General features: G+C 46.4%; 1 protein-coding gene across 1 annotated transcript in view; it reads left to right on the top strand.

Annotated features, from left to right (window-relative positions):
- The window catches only part of galnt16 (UDP-N-acetyl-alpha-D-galactosamine:polypeptide N-acetylgalactosaminyltransferase 16), a 91212-nt gene that overhangs the window by 51576 nt on the left and 14142 nt on the right, over positions 1-25494 (top strand). Inside the window, exons 7-12 of the mRNA XM_060828637.1 lie at positions 3200-3284; positions 7837-7940; positions 13012-13138; positions 21422-21514; positions 22123-22206; positions 24389-24533. Of these exons, the coding sequence (XP_060684620.1) occupies positions 3200-3284; positions 7837-7940; positions 13012-13138; positions 21422-21514; positions 22123-22206; positions 24389-24533 (638 nt within the window). The remainder of the gene's footprint in view (positions 1-3199; positions 3285-7836; positions 7941-13011; positions 13139-21421; positions 21515-22122; positions 22207-24388; positions 24534-25494) is intronic.

The following is a 25494-nucleotide window of genomic DNA, read 5'->3' as shown; positions in this document are numbered from 1 at the left end:
AGTGGATGTGGGAAGGAAGGTGGACAGGTAGGACAGGTCATGAGGGCAGTGCCGAGTTGGGGGGGGGGGGGAGATGAGGAAACTAGTGAAGTCAGTGTTGATGCTGTGTGGTTGAAAGGTCCCAAGGCGGAAAATGAGGCGTTTTTCCTCCAGGCATCGGGTGGCTTGATTCTCTAGTAGGTACATCTATATGTGGATACGAAAAACTTTTCTTAAACATATTTAGCAAATGCTCACCATCCAAGTCCTTAACACTGTGCAGTCCCAGTCTGTGTTTGGAAAGTTAAAATCTTCAACTATTGCAAACCTTATTATTCTTTATATTTTTAAAAATATATGTATGAGATTTCTCTACATATTTGCTTCCCAGTTTCCCTCTGACTGTTAGGGGTCTATCAAGGTACAATCCCATTAGCGTGATCATCTCTTACTTATTTCTCAGTTCCACTCATACAGATTCACTGGACGATCCCTGATAAATATCCTCTCCAAGTACAGCAGTAATGTCTTCTCTAATTAAAAACTCCACTCCCCCTTCTCTCTTGCCTCACTTTCTATCGTTCTTCTAGCATCTAAACCCCAGAACACTGAGCTGCCAGGTCTTGTACCTCTCTCAGACATGTTCCTGTCATCCCGATGATATCCCAGTCTCATGTAACCATGCATACCTTAAGTTCATCGGCCTTACTTGTAGGACCCTTTGCAGTGCAATAAATGCAGTTTAATTTTTCAGAGTTCTCCGAATTGCTCTAATTATCTGCCTTATCTAATTAACTTGATGTCTTTAACTTCAGAACCATCCTAATCTGATTCTCTATTCTCAATACTATTTCGGATCCTTCCATCCCCTCAACCCCCCCCACCCAACACCCAACTAGTTTAAAACTTCCCTAACTGAACGAGCAAATCTCTCCACCAGGATATTGGTCCCCCTCCGGTTCAGGTGAAATCCATCCCTCTTGAATGGTCACCTGTTTCGGATTAGTGGATGAGGATAATTACAAGACACCATGGAGAACATGATACTTCAGGCAAAACCCTTCATCAGGAAGATTCCTGATGAAGGGCTTTTGCCCGAAACATCGATTTTCCTGCTCCTCAGATGCTGCCTGACCTGCTGTGCTTTTCCAGCACCACTCTAATCTTGACTCTGATCTCCAGCATCTGCAGTACCCACTTTCACCATGGAGAACTCCCCTGTTCTTAGAATCATAGAATCCCTACAGTGTGGAAACAGGCCATTAAGCCCAACAAGTGCACACTGACCCTCCAAAGAGTCCCACGCAGACCTGAGAGAGAAAAAACAGACACTTTTCGGATTAATGTCTGATCTGAGGGACAGCACTTTGGACAGTGTGGCACTCCCTCAGTAACGCACTGCCTGGACTATGTGTTGGAGTCTCTGGAGTGAGATTTGAACCTCTGACTCAGAGGATAGGGGGTTCTCACTGAGGCAACAGCTGAGATGCAGTATTCTTTCTCTTCACTGCAAACTAGGTTTGGGACCGCAGCTTGTTTACTTGGTAATGCAGAATCTCTCGGCCTCACTTATACTGCTGGCTGTGCATTGATTCAGCAGGTCGTGGAATACACAGAGTTCCTTGGATGTGCCATTCATTGGTCTTGGAACGTTTTGAACGAATGTGAAAAGTGAAAGGCTGGAAACATTAACAACCCTGGAGTTAATGATTTGAACTTCACGTCACACCTGGGCTGGGGCCATTGCTGTAATTGAGAGGCCCAAGCATTGGTGCAGCTGTACTGAAGGAGTGATCCCTATGAATCTGTTCAAAACGCTTATGAAGAGACAGAGAGAAACTGATTCTCTGATGTTGGTGTCGATAAAGAAGGTGTACAACCTTAACGTTAGGGTTACAATACTGTGAGATGATGCTGGGGATCACACCTTCACACAAAGTGAGAGGGAGGAAATCCAGGTCAAGTTACAGGTTTCCATATTGATGTTTCTCAATAAGGATATAAAGTGTCACAGAGTAAGAACAGGCCTCATTGCGTGTATGGGACAGACATAAAGGGGGCTGAATGGCCTCCTTTCATTCCTCTGTCTCGATCTCTGGAAGTAGACTGCAGTGTTTGCTAAACTGGTTCAGCTTGGCCTATTGCGTTTTGCCTCCCTTCAAACCCGCCTGGATCGTGAGCGGTTTGGTATTGTAAGGTCGGAGGGTACTCTGTGATTCCTCTGTTTGTCAAAACTGCCATGTCCTTTTGTGAACCTCAAGACAAAATGAGGGAACTGTGAATCACTAGCCAATTTAATTGTGTGTCAGATTTCACTGGGAAATGCTTCCCCCGTTTTCAGTTCCATGCAGTTGAGAAGTTGACAGGACATAAATGTCTGTCAATTTCCCCAGTGATTTTAGGGTGCTCAGAGTTGAGAGAGTGACAATGGGCTTTGTAATGGTCCTCTGGGAGGGAGGAGAAAATCTTGCATTAATTCAAGGCAGATACTCACCACTTGCGAAGCAAAGACAGCAAGCACTTGGGAGCACATCACCGACATGTTCCCCTCTGAGCCCCTCACCATCCTGATGTGGAAAACTATCCCCGTTTCTTCAGGGTCAAAATCCAACAGCACATGGACTGCAGTGGTGTAAGAAGGCAGCTCACCCCCACCTTCTCAAAGACAATTAGGGATGGGCATTAAATACTGATCAGATAGGGCTATTGCGGTTCAGCGGTAGTGTCCCTACCTATGGGCCAGGAGGCCTGAATTCAAGATTAGAGTGGTGCTGGAAAAGCACAGCGGGTCAGGTAACATCCAAGGAGCAGGAAAATCGACGTTTCGGGCAAAAGCCCTTCATCAGGAACAAAGGGCTTTTGCCCGAAACATTGATTTTCCTGCTCCTCGGATGCTGCCTGATCTACTGTGCTTTTCCAGCACCGCTCTAATCTTGACTCTAATCCAGCTCTGGCCTGAATTCAGGTCCACTCCAGGGATGTGTGATAACAGGTTGATCATAAATTGAATACTAACCGAGCCAGTGATGTCCACATCCCCCTCAACAAATTTTGAAAAATCTCATGAAAAGGGGACATGTAAACGTCTTGGTGATTGAGCGGAGGATTGTCTGGACTGTCTCCTTTGTGTCTACCTTGTGATGCCTTTTCAGCACGGTCTTATCCTCGTCAGCTCGGATTCTCTCTGTTCATCTTGCTGTTTTCCCTCCCTTGGTCATAGGGTTTGACTGGAGTTTGCATTTTAAATGGGAACAGATACCTATTGAACAGAAGATGGTGAGGTCTGACCCGACCGAATCAATACGGTAAGCACTGGATTCAGCACAGCGTGCTCAGGAGTGGTGTCTGATCAGAAATCCACGCAGACACAGGGGGGGAGAATGTGCAAACTCCACACAGATAGTCAGCTGAGGCTGGAATCGAACCTGGGTCCCTGGTGCTGTGAGGCAGCAGTGCTAACCACTGAACCACCAATAGGAGGAATTTAAACTAGAATGGGGGTGGGGGATGGGAACCTGAATGGGGAGAAACAAGGATAGGAACAAAGAAGATAAAAAAGCAAAAGTAGAAGGCAGAAAAAATAGGGTGGGAAGCAAATGGGGACATAGTGCAAAATAAAACTAGAATGACGAACAAGGTAAAGAAGACAGATCTGAAGACATTGTGAGTTAAAGCATGGAACATTTTCAATAAGGTAGATGAATTAACAGTGCAAACGGATATACGTAGCTATGATACAGTTGTAGTTACGGAAACATGGGGGTTGTAGGGTGATTAACGTCAAGGGTATGGTATTCAATATTTAGGAAAGAGATTCAGATTGGGAAAGGAGGTGAAATGTTGTTTATAGAGTTATAGAGTCATTGAGTCATACAGCATGGAAATAGACCCTTCAGTCATTTCAATTCATGCCGAATATGACCCCAAACTAAAGTAGCCCCACCTGCCTGCTCCTGGCTCATAACCCTCCAAACCTTTCTCTTTCATGTATCCATCCAAATGTCTTTTGAACGTTGTTATAGTACCCACATCCACTCTAGGAAGTTCATTCTGCACCCTCTGTATAAAAAATTTTCCTCATGTCTTTTTTAAACCAGTTTCCTCTCACCTTCAAAATGTGCCCGCAGCCTTGAAACTTCTCATCTTAGGGAAAAGGCAATACCATCAACTCTCCCTATACCTCTCATTATCTTATAAACTCCTGTCAGGTCATCTCTCAACCTCCTATGTTCCAGTGGGAAAAACTCCCAGTCCTTCTTTATAACTCAAACCTTCCATACCCAGCAAGCCCAGCATTCAGCCCATTCCCCTCAAAATCTTCCCCATCCACCCACCTGTCCAGATGACTTTTAAATGTTGTAATTTTACCAACCTCCACCACCTCGTTCCATACACACACTACCCTGTGCATGAAAATCTTGCCCCTCAGATCCCTCTTAAATCTTTCCCCTCTCACCTTCAACCTATGCCGTCTAGTTTTGGACCCCCCACCCCCCCACCTGGGAAAGGGACCTTGGCTATTGTTTAGTAAAGGAATAAATCAATGCAATAACCAGGAAGAATATTGGAAAATGTGGCTGTGGAATCCGAATGGATGGGGATAAGAAACACAGTGAGGTTATTGGGGGTTGTCTATAAGCCCCCAGACAATAGTGGAGATGTAAGGGGAAGGCATTAAACAGTAAATCAGAGAGGTATGTGACTGGAATCTTGGGTGATCCTAATGTACATGTCACTTGACAAACCTTAGTTGCAATGTCATAGAGTCATAGAGACGTACAGCACGGAAACAGACCCTTCAGTCCAACCCGTCCATGCCGACCAGATATCCCAACCCAATCTAGTCCCACCTGCCAGCACCCGGCCCATATCCCTCCAAACCCTTCTTATTCATATACCCATCCAAATGCCTCTTAAATGTTGTAATTGTACCAGCCTCCACCACATCCTCTGGCAGCTCATTGCATACACGTACCACCCTCTGTGTGAAAAAGTTGCCCCTTAGGTATACTTGTCTATCTTTCCCCTCTCACCTCAAACCTATGGGTGGCACAGTGGCTAGCACTGCTGCCTCTCAGCACCAGGGTCCCAGGCTCAATTCCAGCCTCAGGCAGTTGCCTGTGTGAAGGCTGCAAACTCTGTCAGTGTCTGGGTGCTCGGGTTTCCTCCCACAGTCCAAAGATGTGAAGGCCAGGTGAGTTGGCAATGCTAAATAGCCCATAGGGTTAGATGCATTAGTCAGAGGGAAATGGGTCTGGGTGGGTTACTCTTCGGAGTGTCGGTATGGACTGGTTGGGCTGAAAGGCCTGTTTCCACACCGTAGGGAATCTAATCTAACCTAAATCCTCTAGTTCTGGACTCCCCGACCCCAGGGAAAAGACTTTGTCTATTTACCCTATCCATGCCGGAATAATTTTGTAAACCTCTATAAGGTCACCCCTCAGCCTCTGATGCCCCAGGGAAAACAGCCCCAGCCTTTTCAGCCTCTCCCTATAGATCAAATCAAGTTTCACAACATCCTTCCGATAGGAAGGAGACCAGAATTGCACACAATATTCCAGCAGTGGCCTAACCAATGTCCTGTACAGCCGCAACATGACCTCCCAACTCCAGTACTCAATACTCTGACCAATAAAGGAAAGCATACCAAATGCCTTCTTCACTATCCTATCTACCTGCGACACCACTTTCAAGGAGCTATGAACCTGCACTCCAAGGTCTCAGTTGTTGTTCAGCAACACTCCCTAGGACCTTACCATTCAGTGTATAAATCCTGCTAAGATTTGCTTTCCCAAAATGCAGCACCTCGCATTTATCTGAATTAAACTCCATCTGCTACTTCTCAGCCCATTGGCCCAGATCCTGTTGTAATCTGAGTAACCCTCTTCGCTGTCCACTACACCTCCAATTTTGGTGTCATCTGCAAACTTACTAACTGTACCTGTTATGCTCGCATCCAAATCGTTTATGTAAATGACAAAAGTATTGTGAAGGAGGATTTCCTGGAGTGTGTAAATAATGGGTTTTTTTTCTTAGACCTTTGCATTGAGGAACAAGCTACTCTTGAACAGCACTTGCTGCAGAAACTCAGCAGGTCTGCCAGTATCTGTGGGGAGAAGGCAGAGTTAACGTTTCGAGTCCAGTGACCCTTCATTAGAATCCACCGGGCTGGAGTCACCGGACGCAGAACGCTAACTCCCCAGCAATTTCTGTTTTTTGTTTCAGATTTTCAGCATCTGTAGTTCTCGAGTTTTATTGCTATTCTAAGCTTATGACTGACAATCCTGTTGTATGGGATCACTTGGGGAAGAGAGACCATAACAAAATGGCATTTTCGGTTAAGATGGAGGGTGGAGTAGTTGGATCTGAAACTAGGGCTTTGCAAGTAAATAAAGGAAACTATGAGGGCACTGGGAGTGTTAGTCTGGAGTTGAAGCCCAAGACACTGGAGTGAGACTTGAATCGACATTCTGGTAATAGTACTGAAGGCATGCTCCAGATTTGCTGCTCTCCTAGCCAAGCTGTTTCAGTACAATTACATAATGCTGGCATTTATCCGACAATGTGGAAAATTGCCCAGGTATGTCCTGTACACAGAAAAGCAGGACAACTCCCAACCTGGCCAATTATCGGCCAATCAGTCTCCTCTCCATCATCAGTAATGTGATGGAAGAGGTCATTAACAGTGCTATCAAGCAGCACCGGCTCAGCAATAACCGGCTCAGCAATAACCTGCTCAGTGATGCCCAGTTTGGATTCCACCAGTGTCAGTCAGTTCCTGATCTCAAACATGGACAAAAGAAAGGGTTCAGAAAAGATTTACAAGGATGTTGCCAGGGTTGGAGGATTTGAGCGATAGGGAGAGGCTGAACAGGCTGGGGCTGTTTTCCCTGGAGCGTTGGAGGCTGAGGGGTGACCTTATAGAGGTTTACAAAATTATGAGGGGCGTGGATAGGATAAATAGACAAAATCTTTTCCTTGGGGTGGGGAAGTCCAGAACTAGAGGGCATAGTGGGGATGTTCATCGATGATTACACAGTGTTCAGCACTATTCGTGACTCCTCAGATACTGAAGCAGAAAGTGCTCAAAGGCAACAAGATCTGGACAATATCCAGGCTTGGACTGACAGTGGCAAGTAACATTCACGCTACACAAATGGTAGGTAAAGACCATTTCCAATAAGAGAGACACTAATCACCACTCGTTGACATTCAATGGTGTTACCATCAATGAAGCCCCCATTAACAATACCCTATGGGTTACTATTGACCAGAAACTGAACTGAGCTAGCCATATAAACACAGTGGCTACCAGGACAAGTCAGAGGCTAGGAACATTGTGGTGAGTAACTCACGTCCTGACTCCCCAAAGCCTGTCCATCATCTCCAAGGCCTACGTCAAGCGTGTGATGCTATTGGGTGCAGCTCCAACAACACTCAAGAAGCTCGACACCATCCAGGACAAACACCTACTCCCTCCACCACTGACACTCAATTGTAGCAGTGTGTGCGATTTCAAGGTGCACTGCGGAAATTCACCAAGGCTCCTTCGGCTGCATCTTCCCAACCTGTGACCACTTCCATCTAGAAGGACAAGGGCACCTGATCTATGGGAACACCATCTCCTGCAAGTTCCTCTCCAAGCCACTCACCACACTGTTCCTTCAATGTCACTGAGTCAGAATCCTGGAATTCCCTCCTTCAAGGCCATTGTGGGTCTACCTATAGCACATGGGCTGCCTTCAAAAAGGCAGTTCACCACGACCTTCTCAAGGGGGCAACTAGGGATGGGCAATAAACACTGCAATGAAAGTATGAAAGAAAACCCATGACTGATGCTGCATTTTCTCTCTGTAGGACCCCAGTTATTGCTGGAGGGATATTTGTCATCAATAAATCCTGGTTCAACCACCTCGGGAAATATGACACACAGATGGACATTTGGGGCGGTGAAAATTTTGGTAAGCGTTTGTAACTTTAGTAGGAGATTGCTCATGACTGATTGCTATTGTTACTTCATGGTGGATGTTTGAGTTAGAAAGTGAAACAGGAAGCTGCCTTGCTGCTGTTAGCCACGACCAGGTGAATTCCTCTGATCCTTTTTGAACGTCGGCCACAGAATCTTTCATGTCCATGTGAGGGAGTGGATGGAGTGTTTGCTTGACCTCTCATTAAAAGGACAGCTCCTCTGGTAACGCAGCACTCCCCCGTGCTGCAAAGCCTCCACTATAAGGCAAGTGAAACCTTTACCCAAACCCCCTTGACTCTGAACTTGGACAGCATGGGCCCTCAGCTGATATGTGGGAGAGGGAAGAGTTGTGGAGATTCCATATCCTAATGGGACGGTCAATGAAGGGTTTGTCATCGCTGTCCAATATGGCTGCCAGTGCCTGATGGGTAGTGTGAGGGTGGGAGTAGTAAGTTTGGTGAGTTTCTGTATCTGACTATGGAACAGCTGATCCAGACTCTCCGATGCTACCAAACTACAAGAAAAATGTATCTTCATTCTTCCATGCAAAGAATCCTGACTCCAATAAATACAAGGCACCTCAGCCCCAGCATATTCCTGTAGGAGTGCGTCAGGGCAGTGTCTTCAGCTGCTGCACCAATGACCTTCCCTCCATCAGAAGTTCAGAAGTGGAGATGTTCGCTGATGATTACGCACTGTTCAGCACTGTACATGACTCCTCAGACAGTCCGTGTTCAAACGCGGAGTTAGTGAGGACGCAACAAAACCTGGACAATATCCCGGCTTGGTTTTCAAGTGACAAGTAACAGTCAGGACACACAAATGCCAGGCAATGACCATCTCCAATTAAGACAATCTAGTCACCACCCCTTGACATTTAATGGTGTTACGATCACTGAATCCCCCACTATCAATATCCTGGGGGTAAAAATTGGCCAGCAACTGAACTGGACTCACCACATGAACACAGTGGCTACAAGAGCAGGTCAGAGGCTAGGAATTCTGCAGTGAGTACCTCCCCTCCTGACTCCACAAAGCATGCCCACCATCTACAAGGCACAAGTCAGGAATGCGATGGAATACTCCCCACTTACCTGGATGGGTGCAGTTCAACAGCACTCAAGAAGCTTGACACCATCTGGGACAAAGCAACCCACTTGATTGGCACCACATCCATAAACATCCACTCCCTCCACCACCTCCCTCAGTAGCAGCACAGAGTACTACTTACCACCCCCTGAGAAAGAGAGCAGGAAATGACATCATCATAGGAAACAACATCATCACAGGAAATGACATCACCAACCCAAGAAAACCCAAATACATAAATAGAAAGCAGGCTACACTACCAGTGCTTCATCCAGAGGCTCACTGATGGTATCACCTAGTATGGTGATGAAACATCTGAAAACAAACCTTCCAGCTCAGTGAGCAAACCTACATCCAGAACCTCAACCTGAGCGACAAATCTTCTCAAAACCTGCTAACAGTGTACTGTTTACAAGATACACTACAGAAATTCACCAAAGACCCTTCCAAACCCGTGAGCACTTCCATCTAGAAGGACAAGGGCAGAAGATACATGGGAACATCATGCCCTGCAAGTTCCCCTCCGAGCCACTCACTATCCTGACTTACCGTTATAGAGTCACACAGCTGTGTAAGCAAGCCCTCTTGTCATGCAGTGAAACCTGTGAACTAGGAAGCCCAGGTTCAAATCCCACCTGCTCCAGAGGTATGTGATAACATCTCTGAGCAGGTTGATGAGAAAAGTAGATTAAGTTTTTGAAAAACAAGCTTCTTTGGCTCATCATTCTATACTGACCAACAAACATTCAATTACTTGAGGCCTATTTTCTTGCAATTAGCCCGCAGCATGCAATGAGCATTTTAAGTGCTCATCCAGACGCTGATTAACTATTGTGAGAGTACCCACCTCTACCACTCTCTCATGCAGCACATTCCATATTCCCACCACCCTCCGGGTGAAAAAAAATCCTCTCTCAGATCACTGACTCTTAAACTCAGCCCCTTTTGGTCTTCTGGAGAAAACAGGTTCTCACTCTGACTATGTCCTTCATAACTTTGTAGCCCTCAATCAGATTCCCCCTCTCAGCCTCCTCTGCTCTAAGGAAAGCAAACCCAGTCTCTCCTCATGACTGAGATTTTCCATCCCAGGCAACATCCTCTGATTCTCCTTGAAACCGTCTCCAGCGTCGTCACCGCATTCTCGTAGTCTTTCCGAGAGTGTGTGACCAGAACCACACACTGTATTCTATCTGTGGGCCAACCGATGTTTCATAAAGTTGTAACAAGAATTCCTTGCTTCTATATTCTCCACTCTGGCTACTGAAGGTAAGTATACAGGATGCCTTTTTCGCCTTGTGTATCTGTGCTGACACTTTCAGGACTTGTACACCAGTCCTCAGTCTTTCTCTGGGGACCTCCCATTCATTGTGTATACTCTTCCCTCCCACAATGCATCACCTTTGGCTTGTTGAGATTAAATTTCACCTGCCATTGCTCTACCCCATTGCCAGCTGATCGATATCAGAGTGTAGCCTGAGACCCTTCTCCTCATGATCAACAACACCACTAATTCTACCTTCTGCATTCACATCCAAGTCCTTACAAGTTCTTACATAACAAGTATAGCAAAGGGTCCCATCACCATTCCCTGAGGTATACTGCCAGTCATAGGCTTCCAATTAAAGCAACAACCATCCACCAGCACCCTTCGTCTCCTGATTACAAGCCAGTTTTGGATCCAGTTTGTCAGCTTGCCTCGGACCCCAAGGGTCCATACCTTTTGGACCAGCCTTCCATGTGGAATCTTGTCAAAGACGTTGCTTACGTCCATGTAAACCACATCTACTGCACCACCGTCATCAATATGTTTAGTCACCTTTTCAAAAAGTGCAAGTAAACTAATCAGGCAGGATCTCTCTGTAAAAAAATCTGTGCTGACTAACCCTGCGCTTTTCCAGCAACACATTTTTAAGCTCTGATCTCCAGTATCTGCAGTGCTCACTTTCTCCTAACCCTGATCAATCCCGGTCTTTCCAATTGTTGATTAATCCTCTCCCTCAGCATGTTTTCCAATAATTTCCCTCCCACAGACTCTCTGCTCTGTAATTATCTGGCCTATCCCTGCTTCCCTGCCTGAAAAAAGGAACCACATTAGCGATCCTCCAGTCATTCAGCCCTTCACCTGTGGCCAGTAAAGTATTAAATACATCCGCCAGAGCTCCAGCAATCTCCTCCCTTACCTCCCATAGCTGCCTGGGATACATCATGCCCTATGGATTTATACACCTGTCTGCTTGTTAAAATATCTAATACCTTCTCCTTATTCATCTTAACATGCTTTAAAACCTCACCAACCCAACTGAAATCTCCAGCTACAATGTCCCTCTCCTCTGTGAATACAGATGAGAAATATTAGTTTGAAACCTCAGCCACATCCTTTGTCTCCACGCACAAGTTGCTCCCCACATTTTCCCTCTTCCTCTTAACATACTTACAAAATGCTTTGAGTTTTTCCATAATCCTATCTGCCTAAGATATTTTGCGGTCCCTCTTTGCACCCATTTGTTTTTTTAAAGTAACCCCCTAGATTCTCGATACTTCTGAGGGACATCCCCAGTTTTTAGTCGATATCAACATTCCTGGCTGTTGCCGGGTTAAATTCCCTCCCTGATGGCATTGCGGGTCTACTGACAGCACATCAAAACAGTCAAGAAAACAGCTCACCACCACCTTGTTTTTTAGATTCTCTACAGTGTGGAAACAGACCCTTCGGCCCAACAAGTCCACACAGCCCCTCCGAAGAGAAACCCACCCAAACTCCTACCCTATATTTATCCCTGACTAACACTATGGGCTATTTAGTGTTTCACCTAACCTGCACATCTTTGGACTGTGGGAGGAAACCGGAGCACCTGGAGCAAACCCACGCAGACACAGGGAGAATGTGCAAACTCCACACAGACAGGCAGGAATTGAACCCAGGACCCTGGTGCTGTGAGGCAGCAGTGCTAACCACTGAGCCACTGCGCAGCTTCTGGAGGGATGGGCAATAAATGCTGACCCAGGCAGTGGCACACAGATTCTTATGAAGGCATAACGAAGCCTTGAGTTTTCACCTTAAGTCTCTCTGCCTCCCCCACCACTTCAACATTGTGTGACCCTGGACTGAGTTCTGTTTGGTAATCATTCCTCATGAAGCCATTTGACTGGACCACCATCCAACCAGGCTCGCTAAATACAAGTTGTGTTTCGTTGTTAAAAGTAATAGGGTTCCCTCTTAGATTGAAGACAGTTATGGGTGCAGGCCTGGGAGGAAAGGAATATTTTTGTAACAGATTGGCAGCTGCAGAGGGGGTTATCGCCCTGTGAGTTTGTTCCTTCAGAGCAGTTTTTGTGACTGTGAAAGTATTGATTGGTAGAAGGCATCTTCAGTGTCTCCAGATCACAATCTCTGCTGGAAGAGGTTGGGATGGCAGGCACTGGGGAGGAGCAGGGTTGGGGAGGAGCAGGGTTGGGGAGGAGCAGGGTTGGGGAGGAGCAGGGTTGGGGAGGAGCAAGCAGGAAGGAGAGGTGGGTATTGAAGATGGTCATGGACGGGGGTGGTTCAGGCAATGGGGAGACTCAGGCAGCATGGAGGGGCAGGGAATGGGGAGAGGCAGTCCTGTAATTGGACAGACACTTGAAGGAAAAAAACCTGAAGGAGTGCAGGGATATGGTTGGGAAATAGGCCTGACTGCATTGGCTTCTTGGAGAGCCAGCATGGATGGGATGGGTGGAATGGCCACTTCCTCTGCTATTCTGACAAACCCGTTACGAACATTAACAAGGTGGGGGGTGGGGGTAGAATGAGGCCATTCAGCCCCATGGTCCTGGCAGATAATCTACATCAACACCTTTTTCCTGCACTACCTCTCTGATGTGTTTAATAACGGTAGAGATTCCCCTTGTGCAGCCTGGTTACCGAGGTGGTCACAGGTGAACATGAGAGCTGGATGGGTCTTCTTTAATCCTATAACTTCTCCACTCTGTTGCAGAGCTGTCTTTCCGTGTGTGGATGTGTGGAGGGAGCTTGGAGATTGTCCCGTGCAGCCGTGTGGGACATGTCTTCCGCAAGAGGCACCCATACAACTTCCCCGAGGGCAACGCGCTCACCTATATCAGGTAACACTATCCCACAGACTCACCTATATCAGGTAACACTATCCCACAGACTCACCTATATCAGGTAACACTATCCCACAGACTCACCTATATCAGGTAACACTATCCCACAGACTCACTTATATCAGGTAACACTATCCCACAGACTCACTTCTATCAGGTAACACTATCCCACAGGCTCACTTATATCAGGTAACACTCCCACAGACTCACTTATATCAGGTAACACTATCCCACAGACTCACTTATATCAGGTAACACTATCCCACAGACTCACTTATATCAGGTAACACTATCCCACAGACTCACTTCTATCAGGTAACACTATCCCACAGGCTCACTTATATCAGGTAATACTGTCCCACGGACTCACCTATATCAGGTAACACTCTCCCACGGACTCACCTATATCAGGTAACACTCTCCCACGGACTCACCTATATCAGGTAGCTCTCTCCCATAGGCTCACTTATATCAGGGAACGTTTTCTATAGGCTCACTTATATCAGGTAACTGTTTCCCATAGACTCATTTACATGAGGGAACGATTTCCTATAGGCTCTGTTATATTAGCTAACTCTCTCCTATACGCTCACTGATATCAGGTAACTGTCTCCTGTAGGCCCAGTTATAGCAGGTAACTGTTCCTATAGGCTCATTTACATTAGGGAACTTTTTCCTATAGGTTCAGTTATATTAGGTAACTGTCTCCTATACGCTCACTTATCAGGGAACTGTCTCCTATAGACTCACTTACCTCAGGTAAACATCTCCAATAGGCTCGCTTATATTTGGTAAATGTCTCTTTTGGCAGACTTATATAAAGTACACATCTCCTATAGGTTCACTCCTGTAAGGTAAATGTCTCCTGTAGGCTCAGTTATGTAAGGCAAATGATTCCCATAAACTCACTATATAAGATAAACATCTCCTACAGGCTGTTATATAAGGTAAATATTTGATAGAAGCTCATTTATATAAGGTAACCATCTCCTATAGGTGCACTTATATAAGGTAAATGTCTCCTATAGGCAGACTTATACAAGGTGCATCTCCTATAAGCTCAATTATATAAGATAAGCATCTTATATAGGCTTACAAAAAGGTAAGTGTCTTAAATAGGTTCACTCATATAAGGTAAATGCCTTCTATAGGCTTATTTACATAAGGTTTGCATCTTATATCAGCCCACTTACATAAGGTAAGTGTCTTACATATGCAATATATATGACTGATGCCTAACTGCCTTCTGAAGCAGTTTAGTAAGACACTCGATTGTATCAATCGCTATGTAATGTCAACAAAGACTGAAACTGGATGGACTACCAGACACCAACCTCAGCACTGGTATAGGCCACAGCAGAAAAGGCCCTCTTGACCCTGCAAAACCATTCTTACTAATGTCTGGGGGCTAGTCCCAAAATTGGGAGGGCTGTCTCACAGACTAGTCAAGCAGCAGTCTGACATAGTCGTACTCACAGAATTATACCTTACAGACCACCGGAGACCACCGTCACCATCTCTAGATACTTCCTGTGCCACCAGCAGGACAAGCCAAGCGGAGGTGACAGCACCATGGCATATAGACAGCAGGGAGTGACCCTGGGAGTCCTCAATACTGACTGTGGATCCCGTGAAATCTCATGTCTTCAGGTTGAACATGGTCAAGGAAAACTGCTGGTTACCGTGCACCATCCTTTCGGCTGATGAATCATTCCTCTTCCATGTTGAACAACACTTGGAGGAAGCCCTGAAGTTGGCAAAATGTTCTCTGGGTGGGGTTCTCAATGCCCACCACCAAGAGTTGACACGACAGCAGCATTACTGATAGAGCTGGTCGGGTCCTAAAGGATATAACTGCCAGACGGGGTCTGCAACAGGTGGTGAGGGAACCAACAAGAGGGAAAAAGATATTCTGGTTGGCAGATATAAAGGGGATACTCTGGGGGTGGGGGGGGGAATGGGGAGACAGTGCAGTGCTGGACAGTGACTTATGAATTGGGAGCAGCAGTTGGCCGTTCAAGTTCTGAAGCTTGCGCTGCTGTTCAATGAGGTTGTAGCTGATCTGATCAGTCCACATTCCTTCCTGTCCCCACTGACCCTTCGCTTCTTGCTTACCAAGAATCAGCCTCAGTCTGCCTCCACTCAAATTCAAAGACTTTGCTTCCACCACCTTTTCAAAGAGAGAGAGAGAGAGTTCCAAACCGCACACTCTTCCCCATTCCTTGTCCCAGCATGGTGGCTCAGTGGTTAGCACTGCTGCCTCACAGCAGCAGGGACCCTGGTTTGATTCCAGCCTCGGGTGGCTGTCTGTGTGGATTTCCTCTGGGTGCTCCAGTTTCCTCCCACAGTCCAAAGATGAGCAGGTTAGGTGAATTGGCCATGCTAAATTGCCCATAGTGTTAGGTGCATTAGTCGGGGTAAATGTGGGAATGGGTCTGGGTGGGTTACTCTTTGGAGGGTCGGTGTGGACTTGTTGGGCCGAAGGGCCTGTTTCCACACTGTAGGGAATCTAATCTAATCTAATCTAGAACACGGGCCCAGTTTTCTGGATGGATGTGGGTGGTGCTAACATTTACTGTCTTTCCTGAGCTGACTGTGAACTAGGGCTGTTTCAGTGAATAGTTCAGAGTCAGCCATATCGCTGTGGGTCTGAAGTTACATGTAGGCCGGACTCAGTAAAGACAGCAGATATCCTCACTTATAGGACGTCAGTGGACCAGGACTCTTTTCACATGGATCGATGATAGTTCCATGGTCACCGCTACAGAGACTAACTTTACAGGAATATAAGAACTAGGAATAGGAGGAGGTCATTCAGACCCTCAAGCCATTCAACCCCAGGATTGTGGCTGACCATCAACTCCTCTCTCCTGATCCTCACAACCCTCCCATCCCTGGTATTTCCAAAATCTATCTACTCCAACTTTAAGTTCTTTCACTGACCTCCATATCAGTCTGGGACAGATATTTCCAGGCATTCACCATCCTCTGGGAGAAGAAATTTCTCCTATCTCAGTTTTAAATGAGTGACTCCTTATTCTCTTATCACGCCGTTTAGTTTCAAGATTCCCTCACGAGTGGAAACATCTTCTCTACAGCTACCCTGTCAAACCCCCTCAGAATCATGGATGTTTTGAGAAGATCACCACTCCTCCTTTTAAACTCTAATGACAAAGGAGCAGTATTCCGAAAGCTAGTGCTTCCAAATAAACCTGTTGGACTATAGTCTGGCGTTGTGTGATTTTTAACTCTGTACACCCCAGTCCAACCTTCACATAGCACCTTCAGGTCAAGACCGACACTTGAGATCGTGACTTCCCTGTTTTTAAACTCCAACACCTAGCAATAAAAGTCAAATTCCTTCTTAGTTCCTTGCTGCATTCTACATTCTGACATTTTGTGTTGCATGCATAGGATTACCCAGATTCCTCTGCACTGTGCTTTTTTTGGGAAATCTCTTCCCGTAAATAATAGTCTGCCTTTTGACACTTGTGACCAAAGTGCACGACACCATGCTTTCCGACTTTAAATTTCATCTGCCTCTTACTCAATCTATCTATATCCCCCCATAGTTTCCTTTGGCCTTCAGAGCAACATGCCTTCCCACTCATTTTTGTATCATCAGTAAATGTAGACATATTACACTCAGCCCTGTTCTCCAAGTCATTAATACAGATAGTAAATAATTGAGGTTTTGAGACTGATCCTTGTGGCACTCCACTAAATACAACCTGAAAAAGACCCATTAATCCTGACTCCCTGTCTGCTGTAATACAATGCCCTCAATACAGTGAGCTCCAATATTGTGCAATAATGTTTTCTGTGACACCATATTGAATGCCTTCTGGACATTTAAGTGTAGTCCCATTAGTTTGCCAAATGCTTTGCCCGCTGTGAGAGAGGTTGCTACATGGCCACCTTGTTTACCTGATATCCCTGTTGTCTCCAGATTCCTCCAATTTGAAGATTGATGCAAAATATTCATTTAATTTATCTGCATTTTCCCTGTTGCCACTATTAATTACCCAGTTACATCCTAGAAAGGTCCCACACTTACTTTAGCCACTCTCTTTATTTATGTATACCATAGAAGCTCTTGTTGTTGGTTTCTATATTTCTTATCAATTTACTTTCATCGTCAGTTTTCTGCCATTTTTTTGACTTTTAGTCATCTGTCGCTGGTTCGTAACAAAATAAACACCAAACGTCTGGCCTTTGTCTCACTTCTTTGCGTGCCTTAGGTTTTCACTGGACACTCTCCTTGGTCTTTTAACCTACTGCGAATCCTCTTGCAAGGATGCCTTCCTTGAAGAAGCTCTCTTCCTCCCTCTACAAGGATTATCTTAGCCTGCCTGGCACCCTCTCCTCATTCCTGATGAAGGGCTTATGCCCGAAACGTCGAATTTCCTGTTCCTTGGATGCTGCCTGACCTGCTGTGCTTTAACCAGCAACACATTTTCAACTGTCCTTGGTCACCTTTGTAAACCACAGGTGATCCAGCCTTCTCATTGAGTCCTCCTTTTTACTGCAAGACATTTTTGCTGGGCGTTGTGACACATCTGTTTAAATCCCTGTCACTGCTCATCCACTGACTTTCAGGAGAACGTCTACTTCCCCAGCCCAATTTAAACAACTCTTTTATCATCCCTCTGTAATTGTACTATTTAATTTGTCGATACTGGTTTGAGACCTGTTTAGCTCTCCTTTGAACGGGGAGGCTATCACCTAGTAGTATTTCTGCTAGATTGTTAATCCAGAGACCAAGGTTCTCTGGGGACTTGAGTTCGAATCCCGTCACAGCAGATGGTGGAATTTGAATTCAATAAAAAATCTGGAATGAACGATGACCATGAATCCATTGCTGATAGTTGTAAAACCCCATCTGGTTCACCAATGCCCTTTAGGGAAGGAAACTGCCATCCTTACCTGGTCTGGACCACAGGTGACTCCAGACCCACAGCAATGTAGTTGACTCTGAACTGGCCTCTGGGCAATTAGGGATGGGCAGTAAATGCTGGCTTAGCTAATGATGCCCTCATCCTGTCAATGAATAAAAAATTTGGGGAGGTACAGTGGCTCAGTGGTTGGCACTGCTGCGTCATAGCGCCAGAGACCCGGGTTCAATTCCCACCTTAGGCGACTGTCTGTGTGGAGTTTGTACATTCTCCCCGTTTCTGCGTGGGTTTCCTCCGGGTGCTCTGGTTTCCTCCCACAGTCCAAAGATGTGCAGGTTAGGGTGAATTGGCCATGCTGAATTGCCCATAGTTTTGGGTGCATTAGTCAGGGGTAAATATAGGTTAGAGGAATGGGTCTGGGTGGGTTACTCTTCAGACGGTTGGTGTGGTCTTGTTGGGTCGAACAGCCTGTTTCCATACTGTAGGGAATCTAATCTTAGAAAAAATTAATTTGAAATTCTACCATGTTGTGATCACTATCTCCTAGCAGACCCTTAACCATGAGATCTCTTGTTAATCCTACCTCATCACACATTACAAGATGTAAAACAGCCTTTTCTTGGGGCGGTTACTACAATGTACTGCCCTAAGATACAATCCCTGATGTAGTTGACAAATCGTCTTCCATGTTGTCTTTGCCCATCTGATTGGTCCAGTCGTTATGCAAATTGAAGTCACCCATAAAGTGCCCTTCTTGCATGCCTCGATTATTTCCTAATTTATACTTCCTCCTACAGTGAGGCAACTCTTTGTGTTGGATGGGTGGCAGGGGAGGAGGGGGTCTACAGACAACTCAGAACCATGGTATCCTACCCTTGCCATTCCTTATTTCCACCCAAATAGATTCCACTTCGTGATATGATGCTTCACACTTTATCATCAGAGCTACCCCACCTCTGTTTTGCTTGTCCTCCTGAGTATATGGTTCCCCTCCAGGGCCACTCATCAAGGTGGGACAGAGTCAGTCAGATGAGACAATCCTCCATCACTGCTCATTAACACAGCAATAGGGACAGTGAAACTGGAACAATGCGAAAGTATTGAGGAGAGCGCAGAAACGGTTCCAGGAACGAGATACTTCAGTGATGAGGGTAGATGGAAGAAGCTGCGACTGTTTTCCTTGGGAGGAGATTTGATAGAGATTTTCAAAATCATAAGCAAGCTGAATAAATAATAGGGAGAAACTGCAGAATAAGGTTTAGACAGTAGATTTGGATATGCTCAGGGAGGGCCGAAGGGCCTGTTCCTGAGCTGTAAATTTTCTTTGTTCTTCGTAATAAGCGAAAATGAAGTGAGCAAAATCTTTTTCACACAGTGAGCAGTTAGGGTACAGACTGCACTGTCTGGAAACGCGGTGGAGGCAGCTTCAATAGAAGCATTCAAAGGGTCACTGGTACAAAGGTAATGGGGAAAATGCAGGAGATTGGCAGTGGATGACTAATCTCATACGACAAACTAGTGTGGGAATGACGGGCTCATAAAGTCATAGAGTCATAGGGATGTACAGCACAGAAACAGACCCTTCCGTCCAAGCCATCCATGCCAACCAGATATCCCAACTCAATCTAGTGCCACCTGCCAGCACCCAGCCCATATCCCTCCAAACCCTTCCTATTCATATATCCATCCAGATACCTTTTAAATGTTGCAATTGTACCAGCCTCCACCACTTCCTCTGGCAGCTCATTCCAAACATGTACCACCCTCTGTATGAAAAAGTTGCCCCTTAGGTCTCTTTTATATCTTTTCCCTCTCACCCTAAACCTATGCCCTCTAGTTCTGGACTCCCTGACCCCAGGGAAAAGACTTTGTCTATTTGCCCTATCCATGCCCCTCATAATTTTGTAAATCTCTATAAGGTCACCCCTCAGCCTCCGATGCTCCAGGGAAAACAGCCCCAGTCTGTTCAGCCTCTCCCTGTAGCTCAGGTCCTCCAACCCTGGCAACATCCTTGTAAATCTTTTCTGAACCCTTTCAAGTTTCACAGCATCTTTCCGATAGGAAGGAGACCAGAATTGCACACAATATTCCAACAGTGGCCTAACCAATGTCCTGTACAGCCGCAACATGACCTCCCAACTCCTGTACTCAATACTCTGATGAATAAAGGAAAGCATACCAAACACCTTCTTCACTATCCTAGCTACCTGCGACTCCACTTTCAAGGAGCTATGAACCTGCACTCCAATGTCTCTTTGTTCAGCAACATTCCCCAGGACCTTACCATTAAGCGTATAAATCCTGCTAAGATTTGCTTTCCCAAAATGCAGTATCTCACATTTGTTTGAATTAAATTCCATCTGCCACTTCTCAGCCCATTGGCTCATCTGGTCCAGATCCTGTTGTAATCTGAGGTAACCCTCTTCGCTGTCCACTACACCATCTTCAAAAAACTCAATCAAGTTTGTGAGACATGATTTCCCACGCACAAAGCCATGTTGACTATCCTAATCAGACCTTGCCTTTCAAGTACATGTACATCCTGTCCCTCAGGATTCCCTCCAACAACTTGCCTACCACCGACATCAGGCTCACTGGTCTATAGTGCTCTGGCTTGTCTTTACCACCTTTCTTAAACAGTGGCACCACGTTTGCAAATCTCCAGTCTTCCGGCACCTCACCTGTAACTATCGATGATACAAATATCTTAGCAAGAGGCCCAGCAATCACTTCTCGAGCTTCCCACAGAGTTCTCAGGTACACCTGATCAGGTCCTGGGGATTTATCCACTTTTAACCATTTCAAGACATCCAGCACTTCCTCTTCCTGTGCTGTAATACTTCCAAGATTGTGGGGCATGAAAGAATTGGTTGTACAGGCATCCCTATTTTTAGGTCCAAAGATCTCAAGTCTGTTGTTCCCAACCGCGGGATAGCCACATTAGTCAGGCCTTGGAGCATCCCTGTGGGGTATTCCTCTGTCTGTCCACTCTCCTCTGCACAGATCAGGGAAAGAACAGGACTGAAGCACGACCAGAAATCACAGAAAACAGCCCATCGAAACGGTGCAAGAGGGTTACAGTCTCCCACTCCCAGAATCCCGGGCACGGAATTCCACTGTGATACGTGGGGAGAGGGTGAGAGGTGATGGAAGGATGGGGAGTGAGTAACTTTGATGGTCTTGTCATTTCATAAATAAGAGAAGAGAGAAATGATTGACTGGGGATGAGTTAGTCCAGACGCCGTTAATCAGGTGACACTGGGTGGTTTGTGGCTAAGCTTGTGTTTAGATTAGGATCGGACCTGGGTCCCTGGCACTGTGAGGCAGTGGTGCTAACCACTGAGCCACCACGTTGCATTTGAAGTTGTGATTTTTTTTTCAAAAGGAACACCAAACGCACAGTGGAGGTGTGGATGGATGACTACAAACAGTACTACTATGAAGCCAGGCCGTCTGCTGTGGGAAGGCCCTATGGAAAGTAAGCAGATGATATTCCTACCTATTCATTTTCCACTCGTATCCCCTGTTCCGGTCGAGCACCAGGTTACATCTCAAAGGGTTTCTCCAAAGTGGAGAGACCTTTATTCCCGAGCAATTCCACGTCCTCCCGGGTTCAGCAGTAAGGGGATTGGGATTGATTATTGTCATGGCACCATTGGGTCTGGGCACGTGAGACGGAATAATCTTCCTCCAAGGTGCAACGGGGGCCTTAAAATTGCACGCCTCCGCTCCGGGGCAACACCTCCAGCAGTGCGGCACTCCCTCAGCTCCGCGCTGTCAGCCTGGATTGTTAGTTCAGGCGGCTGTACGTGGGTCTTAACCCTTGAGTCGCAGGGTAGACTGCACCCCCCCCCCCCACCTCAATGAGGCCTGGCTGGCAGGGGGTGGCCCATCACCAGCTGCCTGGGCCTCTCTCTCTGTATCAAGATACAAGGGCCTTGTGGATTTCTGTGCAACCTCTTCTAATAAGTGCATGTAAAACCAGGCCCTGTATGAGGCTGAGCGCAGCCTGCTTTCTCAGTGGTGACATTCCCTTTGGATGAGCTGTGTGCCTGGAGAGGTTGAACTTAGTGCCGTCTGTTTCAGTGTTGCAGATCGTGTTCACCTGCGGAAGGAGCTACAGTGCAAATCCTTTCAGTGGTACCTCCAGAACGTCTACCCCGAGCTCAGGTAGGGCTCCTCCGGCTTCCACTGGCCGGCATTCCCCCCCCTGTCTCCACCCGGACTCCGTTTCCGAGAATGATCAAGTGCGTGAGGGCGGAGCTTGTTAAAAATCACGGATACGCAAGTTTGCCCACAGGCGTGGAATTTTGTCGGTATTTATCTTTTTGCAGATAGGGAAATTTGTGAGTTATGATAGAGAGGGTTTACAGATTTTATCTCCCTTGGTGAGGTTTATAATTCTCAACCATCCTTCCCATATAACAGCGACAATGTGGACTCAAGATAAATCATGTAATTGCTACAGGGCAAACACAGGCCATTTGGTCCTAAACTACCCTCCAAATGGCCCACCCAGACTCTAGCCCCATATTTACCAGGGCTAATCTACCTAACCTGCACATTCCTGGATGCTACAGATCAATTTACTCTGGCCATTCCACTTAACCTGCACATGTTTGGACTGTGGGAGGAAACGGGAGCACCCGGCGAAAACCCATGCAGACACAGGGAGAATGTGCAAACTCCACACACAGAGTGGCCCGAGGCTGGGATCGAACCCCGATCCCTGGCACTGTGAGGTAGCAGTGCTAACCACTGAGCCACCATGGTGCACCACCAGCAGGACATATCCCTTGATGTCATTAGTCCCCAGAACCCCAGCCATTTCTGTCTTGTACTGTTCAATGGCTGAGTCGGCGCAGCCCTCCAGGATAGAGAACTCTGGAGATTCACCATCCTCTGAGTGAAGAAATCTCTCCACATCCCGCTCCTAAATGGCTATCCCTTATCCTGAGATGACATCTAGGGAAGCGTCCCCAGTCACACTCTGTCAGAACTTTGCAAGTTTCAATGAGGTCAGCTTTCATTTGTCAAAACTCTACAGCGTACAGTCCCGGTCTCCTCAAAGTCAGTGCCACCATCTCGGGTGGATTAATATGGTGAATCACTAATGCATTCCTTCTGAGGCAAGAATATCCTTCCTTAGATAACAGGCCCAAAACTATACACAGTACTCCAGGTGTGGTCTCACCAAGGCTCTCTACAACTGCACTCCTGTTCTCCAGTCCCCTTGTGATGAAATCAATGTGGTATTCACCCTTCCTAGTGCTTCCTGTACTCCATGCTAACTTCCAGTGACTCATCAACAAGGACACCTGTATTGCCCAACCTCACTCCATTTAATAAATATTCTGCCTTTTCTGGTTTTTTTTCTACCAAAGTGAACTGTGTCACAACCAGTGGAGAGTTTAACCCCCCCTCAATACTCATTAATTCTGATTTTGCCAGGGCTCCTTCACGTCACGCTTTGGTTATTGCAGCCTTGGTTCAGGGGCTGTCACCCTCCCCTCCCCTCTGGAATTCAGCTCTTTTCTCCATGCTTGAACCAATGAGGTCAGGAGCTGAGTGGCTCTGACACCGCCCAAACTGAGCAAGTTATTGGTGATCAGGTGTTGATGTTTGCATAATATTTCGCTCTGTTCACTAGTCCTCAAATGCTGAAGCAGTCCATGTCCGTATGCAGCCAAATCTGGACAAATATACAGATTTCAGCTAACAAGTGGCAAGTACCAGGCAACAAGCATCTCCAATAAGAGACAATCTAACCATGGCCCCTTGAAGTTCAATAGTATTACCATCACTATATCCCCCACTTTCAACATCCAATTGGCCAGAAACTGACCTGGACTAGGCACATAAATACACCAGCTACAACAGCAGGAAGACTCCAGCAACCCACAAGGCACAGGCCAGGAGTGTGATGGAGGACGGAGGAACCTCAATTATCCGAATAACATGAGCGGGTAGTATTTTGTTTGGATAATTGACATTTGGATAATCGAGGTTCCTCTGTACTCCCCACTTGCGATGGGTGTGGCTCCAACAACACTCAAAAAGCTTGACACCATCCAGGATAAAGCAGCCCACTTGATTGGTACCACATCCATAAACCTTCAGTCCCTCCACCTCCGTCGCCCTTGTAGTACTATCTACAAGATGCACTGCAGAAATTCTCCAAGACTCCTTAGATAGCTCACCTTCTCCCAGGCACAGGCCCCCAAATATTGGCCTTGCCATTGACCCATGAATGAAATGAAATTGAGATAGTCCAAGTGCTGACTTCTGTTCAGTTTGCCATGACTGAGTGGCTTACTTTATCTGGTTTTCACATCTTTATTTTTAACTGCAGAATTCCAGAAAAGCAGACATCCGAAACAGTTGTGCTGAGACAGAGAGGGAAGTGCATGCAATCTCAGGCCCTTTACAAGACAGACGATACCATCATTGGCCTGGGGCAGTGCACAGAGACACTAAGCAGCATTCCCTACAGCCAGGTGAGAAGCAAGAAACCAGTGGCCTTGTTTCCTCAAGAGCAGCTTGTGTTTATGCGATGTCTTTAAGGTCTTATGAGGAGAGGGACTTGACGCTGTTTTCATTAGAGAGAAAAAGGTTGAGAGGTGACTTAATTGAGACAGAAGATAATCAGAGGGTTAGAGAGGGTGGACAGTGAGAGCCTTTTTCCTCGGATGGTGATGGCTAGCATAAGGGGCATAGCTTTAAATTGAGGGGTAATAGATATAGGTCAGATGTCAGAGGTAATTTCTTTACTCAGAGAGTAGTAGGGACGTGGAATGCTCTGCCTGCAACAGTAGTAGACTCGCCAACTTAAAGGGCATTTAAATGGTCATTGGATAAACAAAGATGAAAATGGAATGGTATAGGTTAGCTAGGCTTCACATTGGTTCCACGGGTCAGCACAACATCGAGGGCCGAAGGGCCTGTACTGCACTGGAATGTTCTATGTTCTGTGTTCTGTAACACTGGTGCTTCACTGGATTGTTCTCTAACCTGGTTTGACGCTGAGCCACAATGAGAGGTGATTTTATGACAGGTAACCGAAAGGTATTAAGGAATATACTAAAAAATGAGACAGTTTCAGCGGGGAATTCCAGAGCTGTGGGGGTCTCGGCAGCTAAAAGCGCAGCCACGAATGGTAGACCGGTGAAAAATCTGGGCTGCCGGAATTGGAGAAGCTCGGATATGTTCGGAAGGTTGCCGGGCCAGAGGGAGATTACTCAGGTCGGGAGAGGTGAGGTAGTGAGGGAGTTGCAGGCTTAAAATCTGATTGAAGATTTGTAGCTCGGGTATCCGTTGTTGTGGTTCTGCTCGCCGAGCTGGAAGTTTTTGCTGCAAACGTTTCGTTCCCTGGCTAGGGAACATCATCAGTGCTGTTGGAGCCTCGTGTGAAGCGCTGCTTTGATGTTTCTTCCGGTATTTATATTGGTTTGTTCTTGC

This window comes from Hemiscyllium ocellatum, chromosome 8, assembly GCF_020745735.1.
Source record: "Hemiscyllium ocellatum isolate sHemOce1 chromosome 8, sHemOce1.pat.X.cur, whole genome shotgun sequence".
In the NCBI taxonomy this organism is placed as follows: domain Eukaryota; kingdom Metazoa; phylum Chordata; class Chondrichthyes; order Orectolobiformes; family Hemiscylliidae; genus Hemiscyllium; species Hemiscyllium ocellatum.
Note: the sequence above shows the minus strand (reverse complement) of the source record. Positions and strands in the feature narration are given on the sequence as shown.